This window comes from Trematomus bernacchii, unplaced genomic scaffold, assembly GCF_902827165.1.
Source record: "Trematomus bernacchii unplaced genomic scaffold, fTreBer1.1, whole genome shotgun sequence".
In the NCBI taxonomy this organism is placed as follows: Eukaryota; Metazoa; Chordata; class Actinopteri; order Perciformes; family Nototheniidae; genus Trematomus; species Trematomus bernacchii.
Window position 1 is genome coordinate 16,441,208 of NW_022987714.1, and position 14,304 is coordinate 16,455,511.

The 14,304-nt window shown below is 40.5% G+C and overlaps 2 protein-coding genes across 2 annotated transcripts in view; both read right to left on the bottom strand.

The window, feature by feature from the left end:
• Window positions 1-8,815, bottom strand: part of zcchc14 (zinc finger, CCHC domain containing 14) — a 68,697-nt gene extending 59,882 nt beyond the window's left edge. Inside the window, 2 exon segments of the mRNA XM_034141374.1 lie at window positions 5,186-5,401; window positions 7,525-8,815. Of these exon segments, the coding sequence (XP_033997265.1) occupies window positions 5,186-5,401; window positions 7,525-8,025 (717 nt within the window). The 5' untranslated portion in view covers window positions 8,026-8,815.
• Window positions 8,816-11,802: 2,987 nt separating this feature from the next.
• The window catches only part of jph3 (junctophilin 3), a 48,348-nt gene continuing 45,846 nt past the window's right edge, over window positions 11,803-14,304 (bottom strand). The window contains 1 exon segment of the mRNA XM_034141057.1: window positions 11,803-13,056. Coding sequence (XP_033996948.1) covers window positions 12,976-13,056 — 81 coding nt within the window. The 3' untranslated portion in view covers window positions 11,803-12,975.

Below are 14,304 nucleotides of genomic sequence, written 5' to 3' on the forward strand. Positions count from 1 at the left end.
CTCGAGCCGGTTTCTCAAACTTACCTACCCTACCTTTAAGAGAGTTCGACTTTCCCAAATCCTGCTTTGGTAAAAAAGTTTCTTGCAAGCATAGAATGTCACATTTTTGTAGCAAGTTGTCCACCACTACACGTCGGATCCTATCAGCAGCGCTGTTGCCCAGGCGCAGCCCGCGACAGTTAAATGATCCAACCCGCATAAAGTTTAGCTAAGCAGTACAGCCGTAGCTCCATTCAGTACCCTTGCACCAGTAAAAGTACTAGCTCTGCTAGCCATTATCACCTCCGCTTTACGTGGTTCATAATATCGCCTCACAACTGAGCCTTCAGGCCAGAGTTCTGGGTTAAACATCTCCGCAACTTCAATGCACTCAGCACACACTTTAAACAAGCTATATCTGTTGCTCGCAGTGTCAATACGCTGACAGTTAACGTCACGGCCGAGTTTTTCAGTTAGATATTCGGACACAGCCAGGCTGTGAGTGCGTGTGTACGGAGATCCGCGGAGCCGCGGCTGAGAAAAGATAAGGCTGAGTGAGTGTGTGTGTGTGTGTGAGGAGCTCCGCGGATTGGTCCATTTGGACCTGGGTATCGTTACGTCACTATACTCAGGAAGAAAAAATTGGAAAAAGAAAAATCTCCAACGAGGCGTTCTGGGGCAGCATAGACAGGTATTTTCTGTGTTAGAGTTTTACTCGCTACAGGGTGTACTTTGAGGGTTTGTGACTTTGCAGACCGTTTACATCACGGGTGTCAAACTCAAATACACAGTGGGCCAAAATAAAAAAATGGGTACTAGTCGAGGGCCGGACTGGTTCAATGTTTATTGCAGAACTTATTGAAATGAACTTATTGCACATATTAAACCTGGAACTAACACAGCTTAAATTATTGCCTATAAAAACAACATTAAACATTAAATAATCAGTTGCATTCATTTCTTATGGCTCTATCTGCAGAGTCATTTCTTATGGCTCTATCTGCAGCTTTTCCGGAGTCATTTCTTATGATTACATTTTTCCACAGGCCAACAACAGCTTCAAAAAAACTATTTCCCTCAAAGAAAAAAACAAACATGCCCTGTTGTCGTGAGAGAAAAAGTGCAAGAGGAAACATCCATTTAACTCAGTGTGCTGCTCTGTGATGCTAGTTCAAGCCAGATACTTGGCATCTCATCTTGGGTGCAAGTTCATCAATGTTTGGGCTCAGGCTCTGAGCTGAGGAAGGTGTGCGTGCAATATACCGGCGGGCCAGATCTAATAGTAATTAGAAATTATCCTGCGGGCCGAAATTAAATCCACCACGGGCCTGATTTGGCCCCCGGGCCTTGGGTTTGACATATGTGGTTTACATGCATAAAAAGCTACATAACACACAAGGGGACGGGTAATAACCAGAAAAGCATGTCATGGGACCTTTAAGGCTTGGGTTAGCATGTAAGCGAGTGGTAGCTACATCTGTGCTAACAATGCTAATCGTAGCCTCCAAATTAAAACGTAATAGAGAAGTGTTAAGCGTTATGTGGGATAATACTGTAAAACAAACGGCTTCTGTTTGAGGTTGGTAAAATAAGATCATCTTTGTAACTTAGAGAGATATTTTATTAGGTAGGTAACTGTATGCATCGCTAAGGTTAATTTAAATTCGCTATGCTCGATTATGTAGACAAGCTAACGTCAAAGTAGTGTTGAAGAGCAGCGTAGTGTATGTGAAATCAACCTCACAATAAGATGTGTGTATATTACAATTATTAATGTCATATTTCAAGATGATTACTTAGATATTACAATATGGTTGGTTGAGCTGGAGTTCATTATTGAGCTTACACGTTAACGTCACAGTCATATCTGAAGAACGAACACAAACCTTGTTGTTTTTATTAATTGTATTACCAAATTGGTATCAAATAAATAGTAAGCATTGGTAATACCAATGCTTACTATTCATTTGATTTTCATTACACTTGTGAAACCGACTAATTGTGGCTGTAGAACGTGAACATGTAACTTAATGCCTGCATTTAAGGACGATGAATAGCCTAGTAGTCAATGCTTTAGGGATGATTTGTTAAAAATATTAGATCAGACGTTTAGTGTGCTTCAGTTAAAATTAAGCTTATTCATTGCATTTAATTTGTTCTTCCAAAGTTACAGTAAAATAAAAAGGACCCTGACTCGGACAATACACAATCCAAGATGTTCAACAGAAGAGAATAAGTTATATTGTTTGTACACATGGTACTTTACATATATATCTGTTTGTTTAAAGTGTCCAGGTGATGCAGACAGGCTGGACCAGAGAGTGAGAGACAGCACTGGACTCAGCAGTGAACTTCAGCACAGGTACAAAGACTCTTTTCATACTGTACAAAGAACCAAGAAAGATATTGGTTTAAATAAATGAAGTATTGACTTTAATACACTGATATACATTCCATTAAACAATACTAAATACTAGATCACCTACACATCAGTTAAGTTGAGGGTTTCTTCCATGCAAAATGTTACATTTAGATGTTAACAAGCAATATGACTTTGTCAGCGTTCTAATTTAATGTATTGAAGGCAAAGATATTTAACACATAGTGACAACTGCTACTATTTATCTCTCAATATTGTCTGTAAAAAACGTGGTAAAAGTTATTCTTTCAGTGAGACAACCGAACAGAGCAAGCTTCTACAGTTGCACTAAGTTTTGATAACAGTTAAATATTATTTTGATAATAAAATATATTTCAATGTTGATGAATTTCATACTGTTCATTCATAATCCGATTGTCTTTGTAGCTCACTGTTGAAATAAAATAAAACATTACAATTACAAAATAATTATATCTACAGCCCCTAAACACAAACACACCTCTTTCATAAATAACACACTTGTTCTGCAATAATATGTTTTATGTTTCCTGTAATTTTTGTTAGGAAAGGACATGCCTGAAAGACACGATTCAACATGTTCTCCTTCTCTGAGGGCCAAGAAGAACATCCAAGAGGAAAATTAAAAGCTGATGTTATGAGATTTTAAGACCAGTACAGGACATTCACTAATAAACTACACTTTTATTGTGAAAACAAAGATCTGCACACCGAATATTTTTGTACTCTATCAGGACCATCATTTGTTTGTGACGCTGCACCTCAGAGAAGGTGTGGTTATAGGCTTATAAAGTGTGGCAAAAACACAGTCAGCTGATCGAATGCACCTACAGTATTTCCACATCTACACTTCATCAGCTGATTATTTCTATGTGCCTCACTTTATGAGCTTCACAACACTTGTACCGCAGAGTTTGCAACGTCACAAATAAATGGTGCCAATCTTCAGTCAGATGTGAATGTGTAATCTAACATTTTCAGTAAGAATAATGGACAAAAGGAGTGCAAATACAAATACAATTTATTGAAATGTGAACCAAAAGTTCATCAAAAATGTTTTAAATAAAAAGCACATATGGAAGAAGCTATAAACCTATTAAATGTACAAGTAAACACATTTAGTCAAATAAAGTGACAGACTAGGCCTGATCAGGTGGTATCAGCTATGCATGGGCTCCTCCATCAGGCCTTGTCCTCCTCACAGAGGAAAGACCCTCAGTCCTCTCCAAACCAACAGACAGGACGTCCATCACACAGAGGTTTCTCCCTGAAGTCTCTGCAGCTCTCTGGACACCACGCTGTCTCAATCCGTCCACACTGAATATGAGAGGGGAAAAATGAAAATAATAAATGCTTTAGACAATAAGAAATATAAAGTTAACTGTTGAGTTGCTCAGTTTTTTTAGATTGTCAATACTATTACTGTATAACCAATATTTCAGGTTAAGAGGCACCTTCAAATAAAGATTGGTCTTTAAATACATTTAGTTGATTTTGTCTTTTTAATTGCTTGTCTAAAGTCAAGGATCTAGAACTGGTACTTCTAGTTTTAATGATACAGTCTGGTTATTATGCTGTTTGGAGGAGGCCTCACAGGTAAGAGCACTAATTAGCAACCATCACATGTACCTTAGCTTGACTTAAATTTATTAAACGTATAATTAAGTGATAGCAAAATATAAATAACTAATGTCATGCAAACATATTAATATTTGCTTGATTCCAGTGTTGAATTTAGCACAATTATAAACAAACGTTAAGGGATTTTACGATGCTGAAGTATTATGCTAAAAACTCAACTTAGATTATTATTTATAGTTTTGCTGAATAGTTTCATGTCCGCTTACCTTAGAAACGTAAAATGTGACGGCAGTGTGCAGACGGGGAGCATGTAAGCTTAGCTTGTTAGCCTCAGCTAGCTCTGGAGCTTCCAGCTCGGTGGCAGCAGGTCCCGCCTCCGCCTCTTTGCCCTTATTTAGATCAGGCTGGAGCAGGCGGGAGTTAGACTCTGACGTCACTGTCGAGACGGCAGTGGCCGACTCCGCCTACTAAGGGCTTCTCAGCAACTCTGCAGAATCCTATGGGTGACGTCACGGACACTACGTCCATTTATATATACAGTCTATGATCACATCACAGGACTTATCTCTCTAAAGCAGCTGAGCCAATCACAGAGAAGCATTAGAACAGTGAATCTGTTGTTGAAAAGAAGCTTCTCCAGGAAATCATATTGTTTTGTGAATGGAGCAGGCCAGAGACAGATGTTGTTGGTAATTATTAAATCTGGCAATGATGACAATTCAATTATAAAAGATACTGATGAAGCCATTTATATGACAGCTTCAAAAATGCTATTTCAGTCATAATTATACAATTTCTCATAAATGATTATATATATTCAATATAACAAGGCTTTGTTTAATACTTGATTCTGATTGGTCAATTTGGACATTAAGTGGTCTGCTCTTTTAAGATAGCAGACTGCTGCTAAGGACACAGAAAAAAGTCTGGTCATTTTAAAATCAGCTGTGGCGTTGGGGTTCCTTTCACTGTAATGACTGGCTCGCTGCATTTTATCCCTTACCTAATGACAATAACATAAAATGTGACACAACCACGTTTGCACCGTTGTCCATTTCAAGAACAACACACATGCAACCAATTATGAATACCAAAAGATCTAACCAGAACCACCTATGACCTACAGTATCAAGGAAATCCTTTTTTTGTTACTATTTTTTGGAATCATTAAACTTGCTTTATTGATAAATATGAACAAAGCCCACTAAACCCTGTGTTCCCTCCTACCTTGTGCCAGCAGCTGCAGTGTGTGTGGCAGGGGGGGCAGGCCGACAGAGGCAGGGAGGCAGCGCTGGCATCGGGCAGGGGGGAGGCAGCGGGGGGCAGGGGGGCCGGGGGCAGGGGGGCCGTCAGATGGAGGAGGGGGTGATGAGGCTGAGGGTGACAAGCGGCAGCTCGATCCCCAGCAGCTTCCTGAGCCTCTCCTCCTCCTCCACTGCTCACCTGCAACAACACATGTAATCAGTAAGAGACCAAATCTGACCAACAGCTAGAGTAAAATGTTATTGTTTTTCTGCATAACTCTATCACAAGAGACAAAAAGGCCTTTTCTGTCTTGTGACACAACTTGGTGTAGTGACAGGTAAGAGCAGAGCAGCATGGAATTTTAAAGATTTTTAAGAATTTGAAGGGACAGTTCAGCACAACATTAATATTACGCGTTTTGCTGTGAGTTGCAGAGTGTTGGAGTTATCATCCTTCTTTTTAATAGAATGGAACTAGTCAGCACTGGGATTGTCAAAAGATCAAATGTAGTTGTTGGTGCTTTAAGCAACACAGGCCAGCTACCACCAGAGTGCCATCTAGTTATATTTGAGACACCAAAGCAGTGTACATAAATAGCAAAAAAGTAGTTGAGCTGTTAAAGAGGACCCAGGGACCGCAACTTTAACAAATATAACCAGGTTATTTTGGTTATTTCTGAGCCTATATCTTCTTAAGATAAACCCAACAAAGTTTGATATCATTGCAGCTCTAAAAGCCTTGAAATTAAACTTAGTGAAAGATGCATGTAAACAATGCAGGTTTTTCATTTATCTTTGAAGCATTTATTTTTTAAATCGGACCTCAGCTGTGTCGACATCATAAACTCCTGCTGTCAGCTTTCACCTACAAGCATGTCATTTCCTGTGTGAACCTCTGACTCACACATGACTGAGGTGTGTCTACAGTATGTGCAGGCAGTCTGTCATTGACTGAGTCTGACCTGTAATTTAAGTCTATAGGTCCTATGTCAGTAATCATCTGTCACATATTGGCTCTTCCAGGTCTCAGAAAAGCCTGAAATTAGGTAAAATTACTTTTCCTTTTTCTTTGACAGGGTGAACACATAGGTTGTGGTCAGGGGCCTGATGGATGGGCGGACATGGTGATAATACTGGTGAACGTCGTCCGGTGCTCTGAATTTATAGGAGACATATATCCTGAAGCATGCACCTTGTCAGATAGCTGAGGATTTATAGCAGAGTAACACCCTCCAGCAGGCTCACCACATTGGCATCTGCCCTGCTTTATGAGCTCTTACATGTCACATTTTGATCAGACACTGGGTAACCACATGGTCTGCGTGCCACTCAGGTGAAATATCATTAGTTGTTGCTTTTTCTTTATGCCATTCACAACCACAGGACTATACATAAACATGTTTGTAGCTGCTACACTGCTTTTCACTTGAATTCCTATCACTCTCCATGTTAGACTTTCATCACCTGCTATGCACCTATAGTATGTGCCCATGTACTTATATCCATCATTAAACCGATTTTCTTTTTAGGCATCTGATTAGGAGAAATTCTGCATGTGGGATTATCTAAATGTTGAAAGTGGCATTTCTCACTAGAACAAACTACAAAGGTACAGTATGTACTGTATGTATTAAATCATGTTTCTTGTCCTTTCAATCTAAATATTATGTAGAAAGTAATTCAATTTTAGCATTTGTGGTGTGTTTTGTAGCATGAAATAATAAATATGTTTTACTTTACTACTACTAGTTTAAATCTGATTATTCCTTTAAATGAAATGTTAAATGAATGATCAGTGGTGGAAGAAGAACTCAAATATTTTACTTCAGTAAAGGTAGTAAAACCTCTGGTAAAAAAAATATATAAACAAATGTACTTGACCTATTAAAATGAATTACTGTAGGTACTCATCATTTGATTGGCTCATTTCTTATTGTTTTATTACTTTGTTATAGAAGCATTAATGTGTGTGCGAGCCCTGTTGTAGTTTGTTGAGGTGATTTCAAATATGTAATCAATAAATAAATTGTCCAACAACCAATCTAATGTAGAGTCTTTTGAGAGTTCCTAAAAACATATTTTGCAGAGAATACTTGACTTAAAAGTACTCAAGTAAAGTATACGTTTCCTAAATGTGTAGGCCTACTTAAGTATAGTACGTGTGTTTAAATTAAGTAATATTATTTAAAACACAAATCCACTTATTTTTCTTGAAAATGACTGAATAGGGTTAAATTATTTTTCAAAAAGATCTTAAGCAGTCTGGGCTGGTCTCCTGGTGATGAGGTAAACCAGTGACCCCCCTTTAAGCCTCCCTCTCACCTGCAGGATGTCCTGGATGTGGCCGAGCTGCTGCCTCAGCACCTGCTTCTGGTGGAAGCTGAAGGCAGGGTGGTGAGAGGCCATGGTGAACAGTAACAGAAACTGCTCCTCAGTCCTCCCGTCGTTCAGGGCCAACCCGTAGTTATTGATCACCGAGTCTATGTGAGTCAGGGTCCGGTACAGGACCCCCGCAGCCTCCCTGTTGTCAGAGCCGAGCAGGGCGAGGGACACCAGCAGCTTGCTCCGCACCACCTCGTCCGTGATGTTGGTAAGGCCCGAGAGGTCGGTGGGGTTGTTGGCTTTGATCTCTGCATCCCGGAGGGAGTGATAGTCCTTGCGGGCCAAGTCCTCCAGACAGGAGCCGAGGAAGCGGAGCTCGATGGGGACGCAGAGGTCCAGGAGGCCGCACAGGAACTCGGCTCTCTCGGCTGATGTGAGGGAGCTAAACCAGCGGTACACCCCCTCCCTCTGGACACAACTCCGACTCTCCACCATACTCATACATCCACTCAAACAGACAATAACTGGAATTAAAAAGTCAAACTTTCAACGGAGAGAAAACTTCACAACAAAGAGGGCGCGTGCGTGTGAACAGTGTGCGTTTGAAGTTGCGCTGGCGCGCGTGGGCAGCACTACTCTGTGGCCATACAGTCAGAGCTAATAAGTCAAACTTCAAGTTATTGACTCCGTCGCTCACTGTTCACTGTATGTTTGTTTCCAATCACTGCAACCACAGCAATGACATGCACGTTATTCCCTTTGTTTGCGGCGAGCGAGCAGCAGGCCTTTCCAAACCATAATCTCTGTAAATCCCCTCTTATCAAGACAAAGTAGTCTGGTTTGTGTTCAGTTTTCAGCACGGCAGCCGGGAGCAGTCGCTCCGCCGTGTCCCTCCCCGCCGGTCGGACCGCTGCCCCCCTTGACAGCGGACTACAGAGACACTTCAAAACACACCGCCCCATTGAAGGAGACGCATGAGCCGCCCCGCTCTCCCTCCATGTAAAGTTGCTCCTCCGTCCTCATGGTTTTTCCACAATTTGTGCGAGGAGCAGTCGGCTGACAATCCGCTAGCAAGACTATGCTAGGTTAAAGTTTAAAAACAAAACTAGCGTGGCTTGAAGCTAATGCTGCCACTGGAATTAACATTATAGCCTACCGATACATTACCTCATGAAACGCCGCTGCAGAGAAAACACAAAACTCACAAATTAAACTTTAAGTCCATGAATGAGTTTAGTGCAACAAGTTGTTCTACGCTCCCTGCATTCTGCCATGAGTCTTGAAATCTAGGAAAAACAGCTGTGTATAACATTAACCCAACTCTGGCAGCAAGACCCTCCTATCATACAGAAATGTTTGCTCTGATTGGCTGCGAGTACTGTCTGCATGCGAGGTCTCTCTTGTGATTGGCTTAGAGGGATATCCGCTGCCCTGCTATTTCACATCTTTTTCTCATGCGCTCATACATATCTCAGCTTTATTACTTTGGCTTTAAATTGCCAGATACATTACATGTTAAACTGACTGATTCCATATAATATGGTATATTATTCTCACCAATATCATCTATTACTTTTAACTTTTTAACTTTTAGAGGGAATTTAGCCAAGTCAGATAAGACAGAGGAGCTCACCTTATATTATTATTTATTTTAGAAAACACCCACTGATGGACGAAGCAGTCTTAACTTTGACTTAAGTAAATGAATAATACCACAGGGTAGAAATACTTTTCGAGTAAAGGTTCAGCATTTAAAAATGAGTTAAAGTTAAAAATTATTAAAATGACCTTACAGTAAAATAAAAAAACATACACTAAAATCCCCAGGCAGAATAATTTATATACAGGCAATAATTATCTGTATATTTAGAGTTGAATACCATATTCGAAGTTCATCCTTTGTGTCAAGCCTGACCCTCTGTTGCTCTTATTATGTAGTTCATCTAGGACCAGAAGATGGCGGCAGATGTCCATGTTGAAACCTGATGCTGCGATAGAGTTTCTTATGGATGTTGTGTTGCATCCATCATGACACCTGGCCATACCTCCTCACAAATGATGAGCACAGAAAATATTTAAAATGTGAATTAAACACAAATGTACTTGACATAGGCCTACTTGTGTTACCTGTTGTTTTCCCCCAGCCACCCCTCTCAGTAGTTATTTTCTTGGTTCTTCCTCCTTCCATCCTCTCATTGAGAACATTGGTCTCTAGAGGTAAGCCCCGCCCCCGCACACAGGCCCCGCCCCTCCGCTGACGGAGGAAAATTCAGTTAAGGTTGCTATAGTAACCATATCCCTCTCTCTTAACCAGTCCTGTACCACTCCCTCTCTGCATCAAGGATGCTTCCCAACACACAAAAACTACAACACAGCAACACAAAGACTGAGATAGACTAAAAACACGAGAGCCAAGAGACTTTTTCTTTCAAACACTTTCATTATTTTCTCCACATAACTCAAAAACAAAACAGAGTAATTCTCAGGAACAGAAAGAAAGAAAGAAAGAAAGAAAGAAAGAAAGAAAGAAAGAAAGAAAGAAAGAAAGAAAGAAAGAAAGAAGAGTCAAACTATAGAGAGCTTGGCATGCTGTAGCATGCTGCGGACTAACAGGGTGACGCAGGGCATTGTCACCTGGCTGATGGCATACAGCAGAGCTTCTTGAACCTGTTTCAGTCTGGACCCAAAATGAAATGAAAATACATTGTTCTGCTTCCCGGGGTGCAGGCACATTAGACTGTACTCTTGTAATAATGTGGGGGAAAACCAGAAATTAGCCTTAAGCTGAGTTTGAGTTCCAGTTTAAGAAATGCTGTCCAACAGAAAAACAACTGCGAACCTCCCTGCTCCCTGGAAGTTGTTACCGATGGCAACGGGTTCAGCCATCCCATCACGTGTAAAGAAGAGGATGATCACACATGTTCACACAGTTCGATGAGCATTCATCTGCACACATGCAAACAAACAGGCTGGTAAGGTCTGCTAGATGGGTTTAAGACACACACATTCACACACATACACAGAAAAACCTTTACTGGCCTATAAAAAGACACAAATAGAGTGGTGAAAAAATCGTTCCGAAAAGCTGGAAATGAGTTAGCATTTTACCACTTCAGCTTCCCTCGTCTCATAGTCAACGTTTTTTTGAACATATTAGATGCCTGAAATAAGGTCTGTGGTTAAAACAAGCTTAAGAGAAATTCACCTTTTGTCCTACGACATAAAATACGTCAGTAAATACCCCACTGGTGAATGTCCCAAACTTCTGTCTCATAAATAGTGGTTGCTAACAAGGGGTTTAATAAGACTATTACACTTCATTACTCCAAACATTAGCCGCCTTTAGCTTAGTGCTTGTGATGCATGATGTAGCTAGTTCATTTATATCCTAATGTTAGCTTTTTACTTCTGTCGATTGCATTTACGTTTCAAAAATAAAATTGGTGTTAATATGTGTAGGTTCTCTTGCCATGTGTTTGACACTGAGCTTATTTTTTCAGATATTTTTAAATCCAATGGAAAGATCCCATTGCTTTCTGCGGAGGGAGCAGTTGCGATGCTAACTTCCAGGTCGTCATACAAGAATACTTCAAAACTGCACCACTCTATTGTGACTGATGTTTATGCTTGTCTATTAAGTCTTGGATCTTTGGAAGAAAGGCTGAGTAAAAGTGGCGATAAATCTCGATTTTTGATCCTGGCCACTATTTGATTCTACAAAATACCTGCTAGTTCCCTTAGGGAGCTGGCAGCATCACTTATCCCCACATATAGGTCTAATTTAACCCAGTCCATAAAGTAATTGACTGTACTTTTTAATCCTAGCTTCTTTCCAGACACTGCTCCTATCAAAACCTAACATGTTGCATGTGCTTCTGAAGCTTGTGTTGCTTTCAAATCCAACGCATTACTAGGATATTACAGTACATATGCATGCATTGTCTTACTTTAATCAAATTGCGCTACAAAAGCAAGGCAGGTGGCGACTGTTTTTTTTCAGACATCTTGCAAGTATAGTATAAAGGTGTTTTATTCAGGTTATGCTTTGAAAGAAGCAGTGGGAGACAGATATTTTCTGTCTTTGAAACTATTTTCTGGTATTACATACCAGTATTGTATTTTCTCTAAATACCCCTGCTAGCTGTGCAGGAGGTGCAGGGCTTTGCCAAGGACGCTCTGTCTTGAACTCACACCAACTCAGAGGAAGCTCCATCCTCTGACTGGTGTGTGGAGGTGGGAGAGTGTGGGAGGGAGAGACGGGGGGGGGGGGGGCACAGCTGTCAGCTGATGCTAGTAGGCTAGATGTGGACGAGCTGCTGCCGTGTCTTCATGAGATGCTCTTGTAAAGTTCATGAACAGCGTGAAAGGCCACTGAGCTACTTGGAGACCACAAACACACGACACACACATGTACATCCACACACATTGTTGGAAAAGGACATGCCTGCTTGATAGAGTTGCAAAAACACTCACTTTCACACAAAATGTGACCAAATTGAGTATAACAACAACAAACCCTAGAAAAATGCTCTTGAAAAAAGAAATAGTTGTTTAGAAAAAATATCCTGCAAAAACGTTTTTATCCTATTGTTTATCAGAACAAACCATTAAGATGACTTCCTAAAGGGATCCGCAGAATTTCATTTGTTATCATTTGCCCCTCTGGGCTTCCGTACTGTAAAAAAGGACAGAAGACGGACATTAGAACTGTTGAATAACAGGGCAACTGTAGAAGCAATGGATGTGTGTGTATGGAAATGGAAGGTCATTGACCATGTATCCAGGCAGCAAACACTCAAGAGTCTTACATACACCCACACACACCTGGATTGAACCGTCTGTAACAACTCCCAGGCAGGCAGAGGAACCAAAAGGCAGGAGTTATATAAAGAGGGGGTGGAGGGTTACAAAATAAAGAATATATCCATCAACATATTGTACATGAGAGAAACTGTTAATAAATAAAGTTACAAATCTGTTGAAAACTATGATTTGAAGATGAAAACGTCTGTCTGGTCAGTCCTGTCTGCAGATAGTGGAAGCAGACATCTCGCTGTAATGCCAGCTGCAGCTCTCATGGCCTCGGATCGGAACTCTTCAGCCCGTTTGAGTCTGAATATGAGCCATTGAAGCCCACTTAAGTCCACTTTCTGGACTACTTTTATCTCCCTGTAGTCCCGTTACCTGGCCTGGTTTACCCCTCGTTCCTTCGCTTCTTTGGGCTTTGCACTTGAGCATCTTTTTAAGACGATTGGACCAAATTAGCCAAGGTTAGCCCCTTGTTAACTAACTTAGTCCAAATATCGTTGGAGCCTTCCTCGGCCCTTGTCTTCCCTCGGCTTGCAGTCCTCTCACTGGAAACACCAAGGGGCAGCAGATTGGTCGTAATACTCATCGGAACTTATAGTTGTTCGTAGCATAGATAGGCTGACTCCGAAAGCAGTGCTGTCTTTAAATAAAAAAGTGGATAAACAAAATAGCCACTCCAATGTTGAGTAGAATCACCATGACAACCAGGATGGAGCTGTAAGCCTGCGTGGGAGGGAGAGAGAGAGAGAGAGAGAGAGAGGAGAGTGTCAATAATCAGGACACACTCAACGCTCACACAAGAGGCTGCTTTTGGGGAGTTCTTTTCTGTCCGTTGCAAGGGTCTACGAATAGGGTCTATACTAGGGAGTGTCGTATGATGTACAGTGTGTGAAGAACCCTGAGATACATTTGTCATTTCTGATATTGGGCTATATTAATCAAATTTGACTGATTTGATCGATAAATATAGTATATTTAACTTTCTTATACATACACATCTACACAGTCGTGTATTCATTTTTATCCAAGACATTTCTTACTACCACAGATGGTCCTTTACATGTCAATTGAAATGCTATACAGTAGAGCTGCAGCAGTTTTTTAAACAGAAAAATAATAATAAAATAAATAATAAACACATATTTGTTTTCAAGTAAGGGCCTTGTACTGGGGCTTGGTCTCCGTGCAGAGGACCGGGTTAGAATCTGGCCTGGGACCATTGGCCGTGAGACATCCCCTCTGTCTCCCCCTTCGAACCCAAAATATATATTTTAAAATAAATATATAATTTATTACAATCAATTAAAGGTGGGGTAGGTAAGTTTGAGAAACCAGCTCGAGATCGCTAGAATTTGAAAATACACAACCGGAGAAAATCTGCCACTTCCTTATAGAGCCCCTCCTCCAACACACACGAACGCGCACATGACCAATGAGGGCACGAGATAAGTTTGTGCACAGATGGAAGGCTGACAGGCAGGTAGGCCATCCAGTTATTTTAGCCGGGCCTAAATTGGTTGTACTTTTTACAGTACTACGGCTTCCACAGATGACATTTTTTTATGGATTTTTTGTCAAAGCACTTAAGATATTTATTGCTATCGGGATGTTAAGAGCATTCCATGGAATATAACAAAAAGTGTATCTCGAGCCGGTTTCTCAAACTTACCTACCCCACCTTTAAATGTTGACATTATTTATCATGCAGTAATGTAAAACAATGTTGATGTAAGCCTCTCAAATATAAATATTCCACTGTTCATTATTCCTGTTATTTTTATAGAACATTAAAATGAATACCTCTGGTTATTTGACTAACAGAAAACAAGTCAAACGTAACATCACCTTGGACAAAGGAAACCAGAATGGACATTTCTATGACATTTTATAGACCAAAAGATTTTAAAAAACTTTTCATTCTGCGATTAAATCGATAATGGAAATAATTGTTTATTGCAAACTAATATGCAG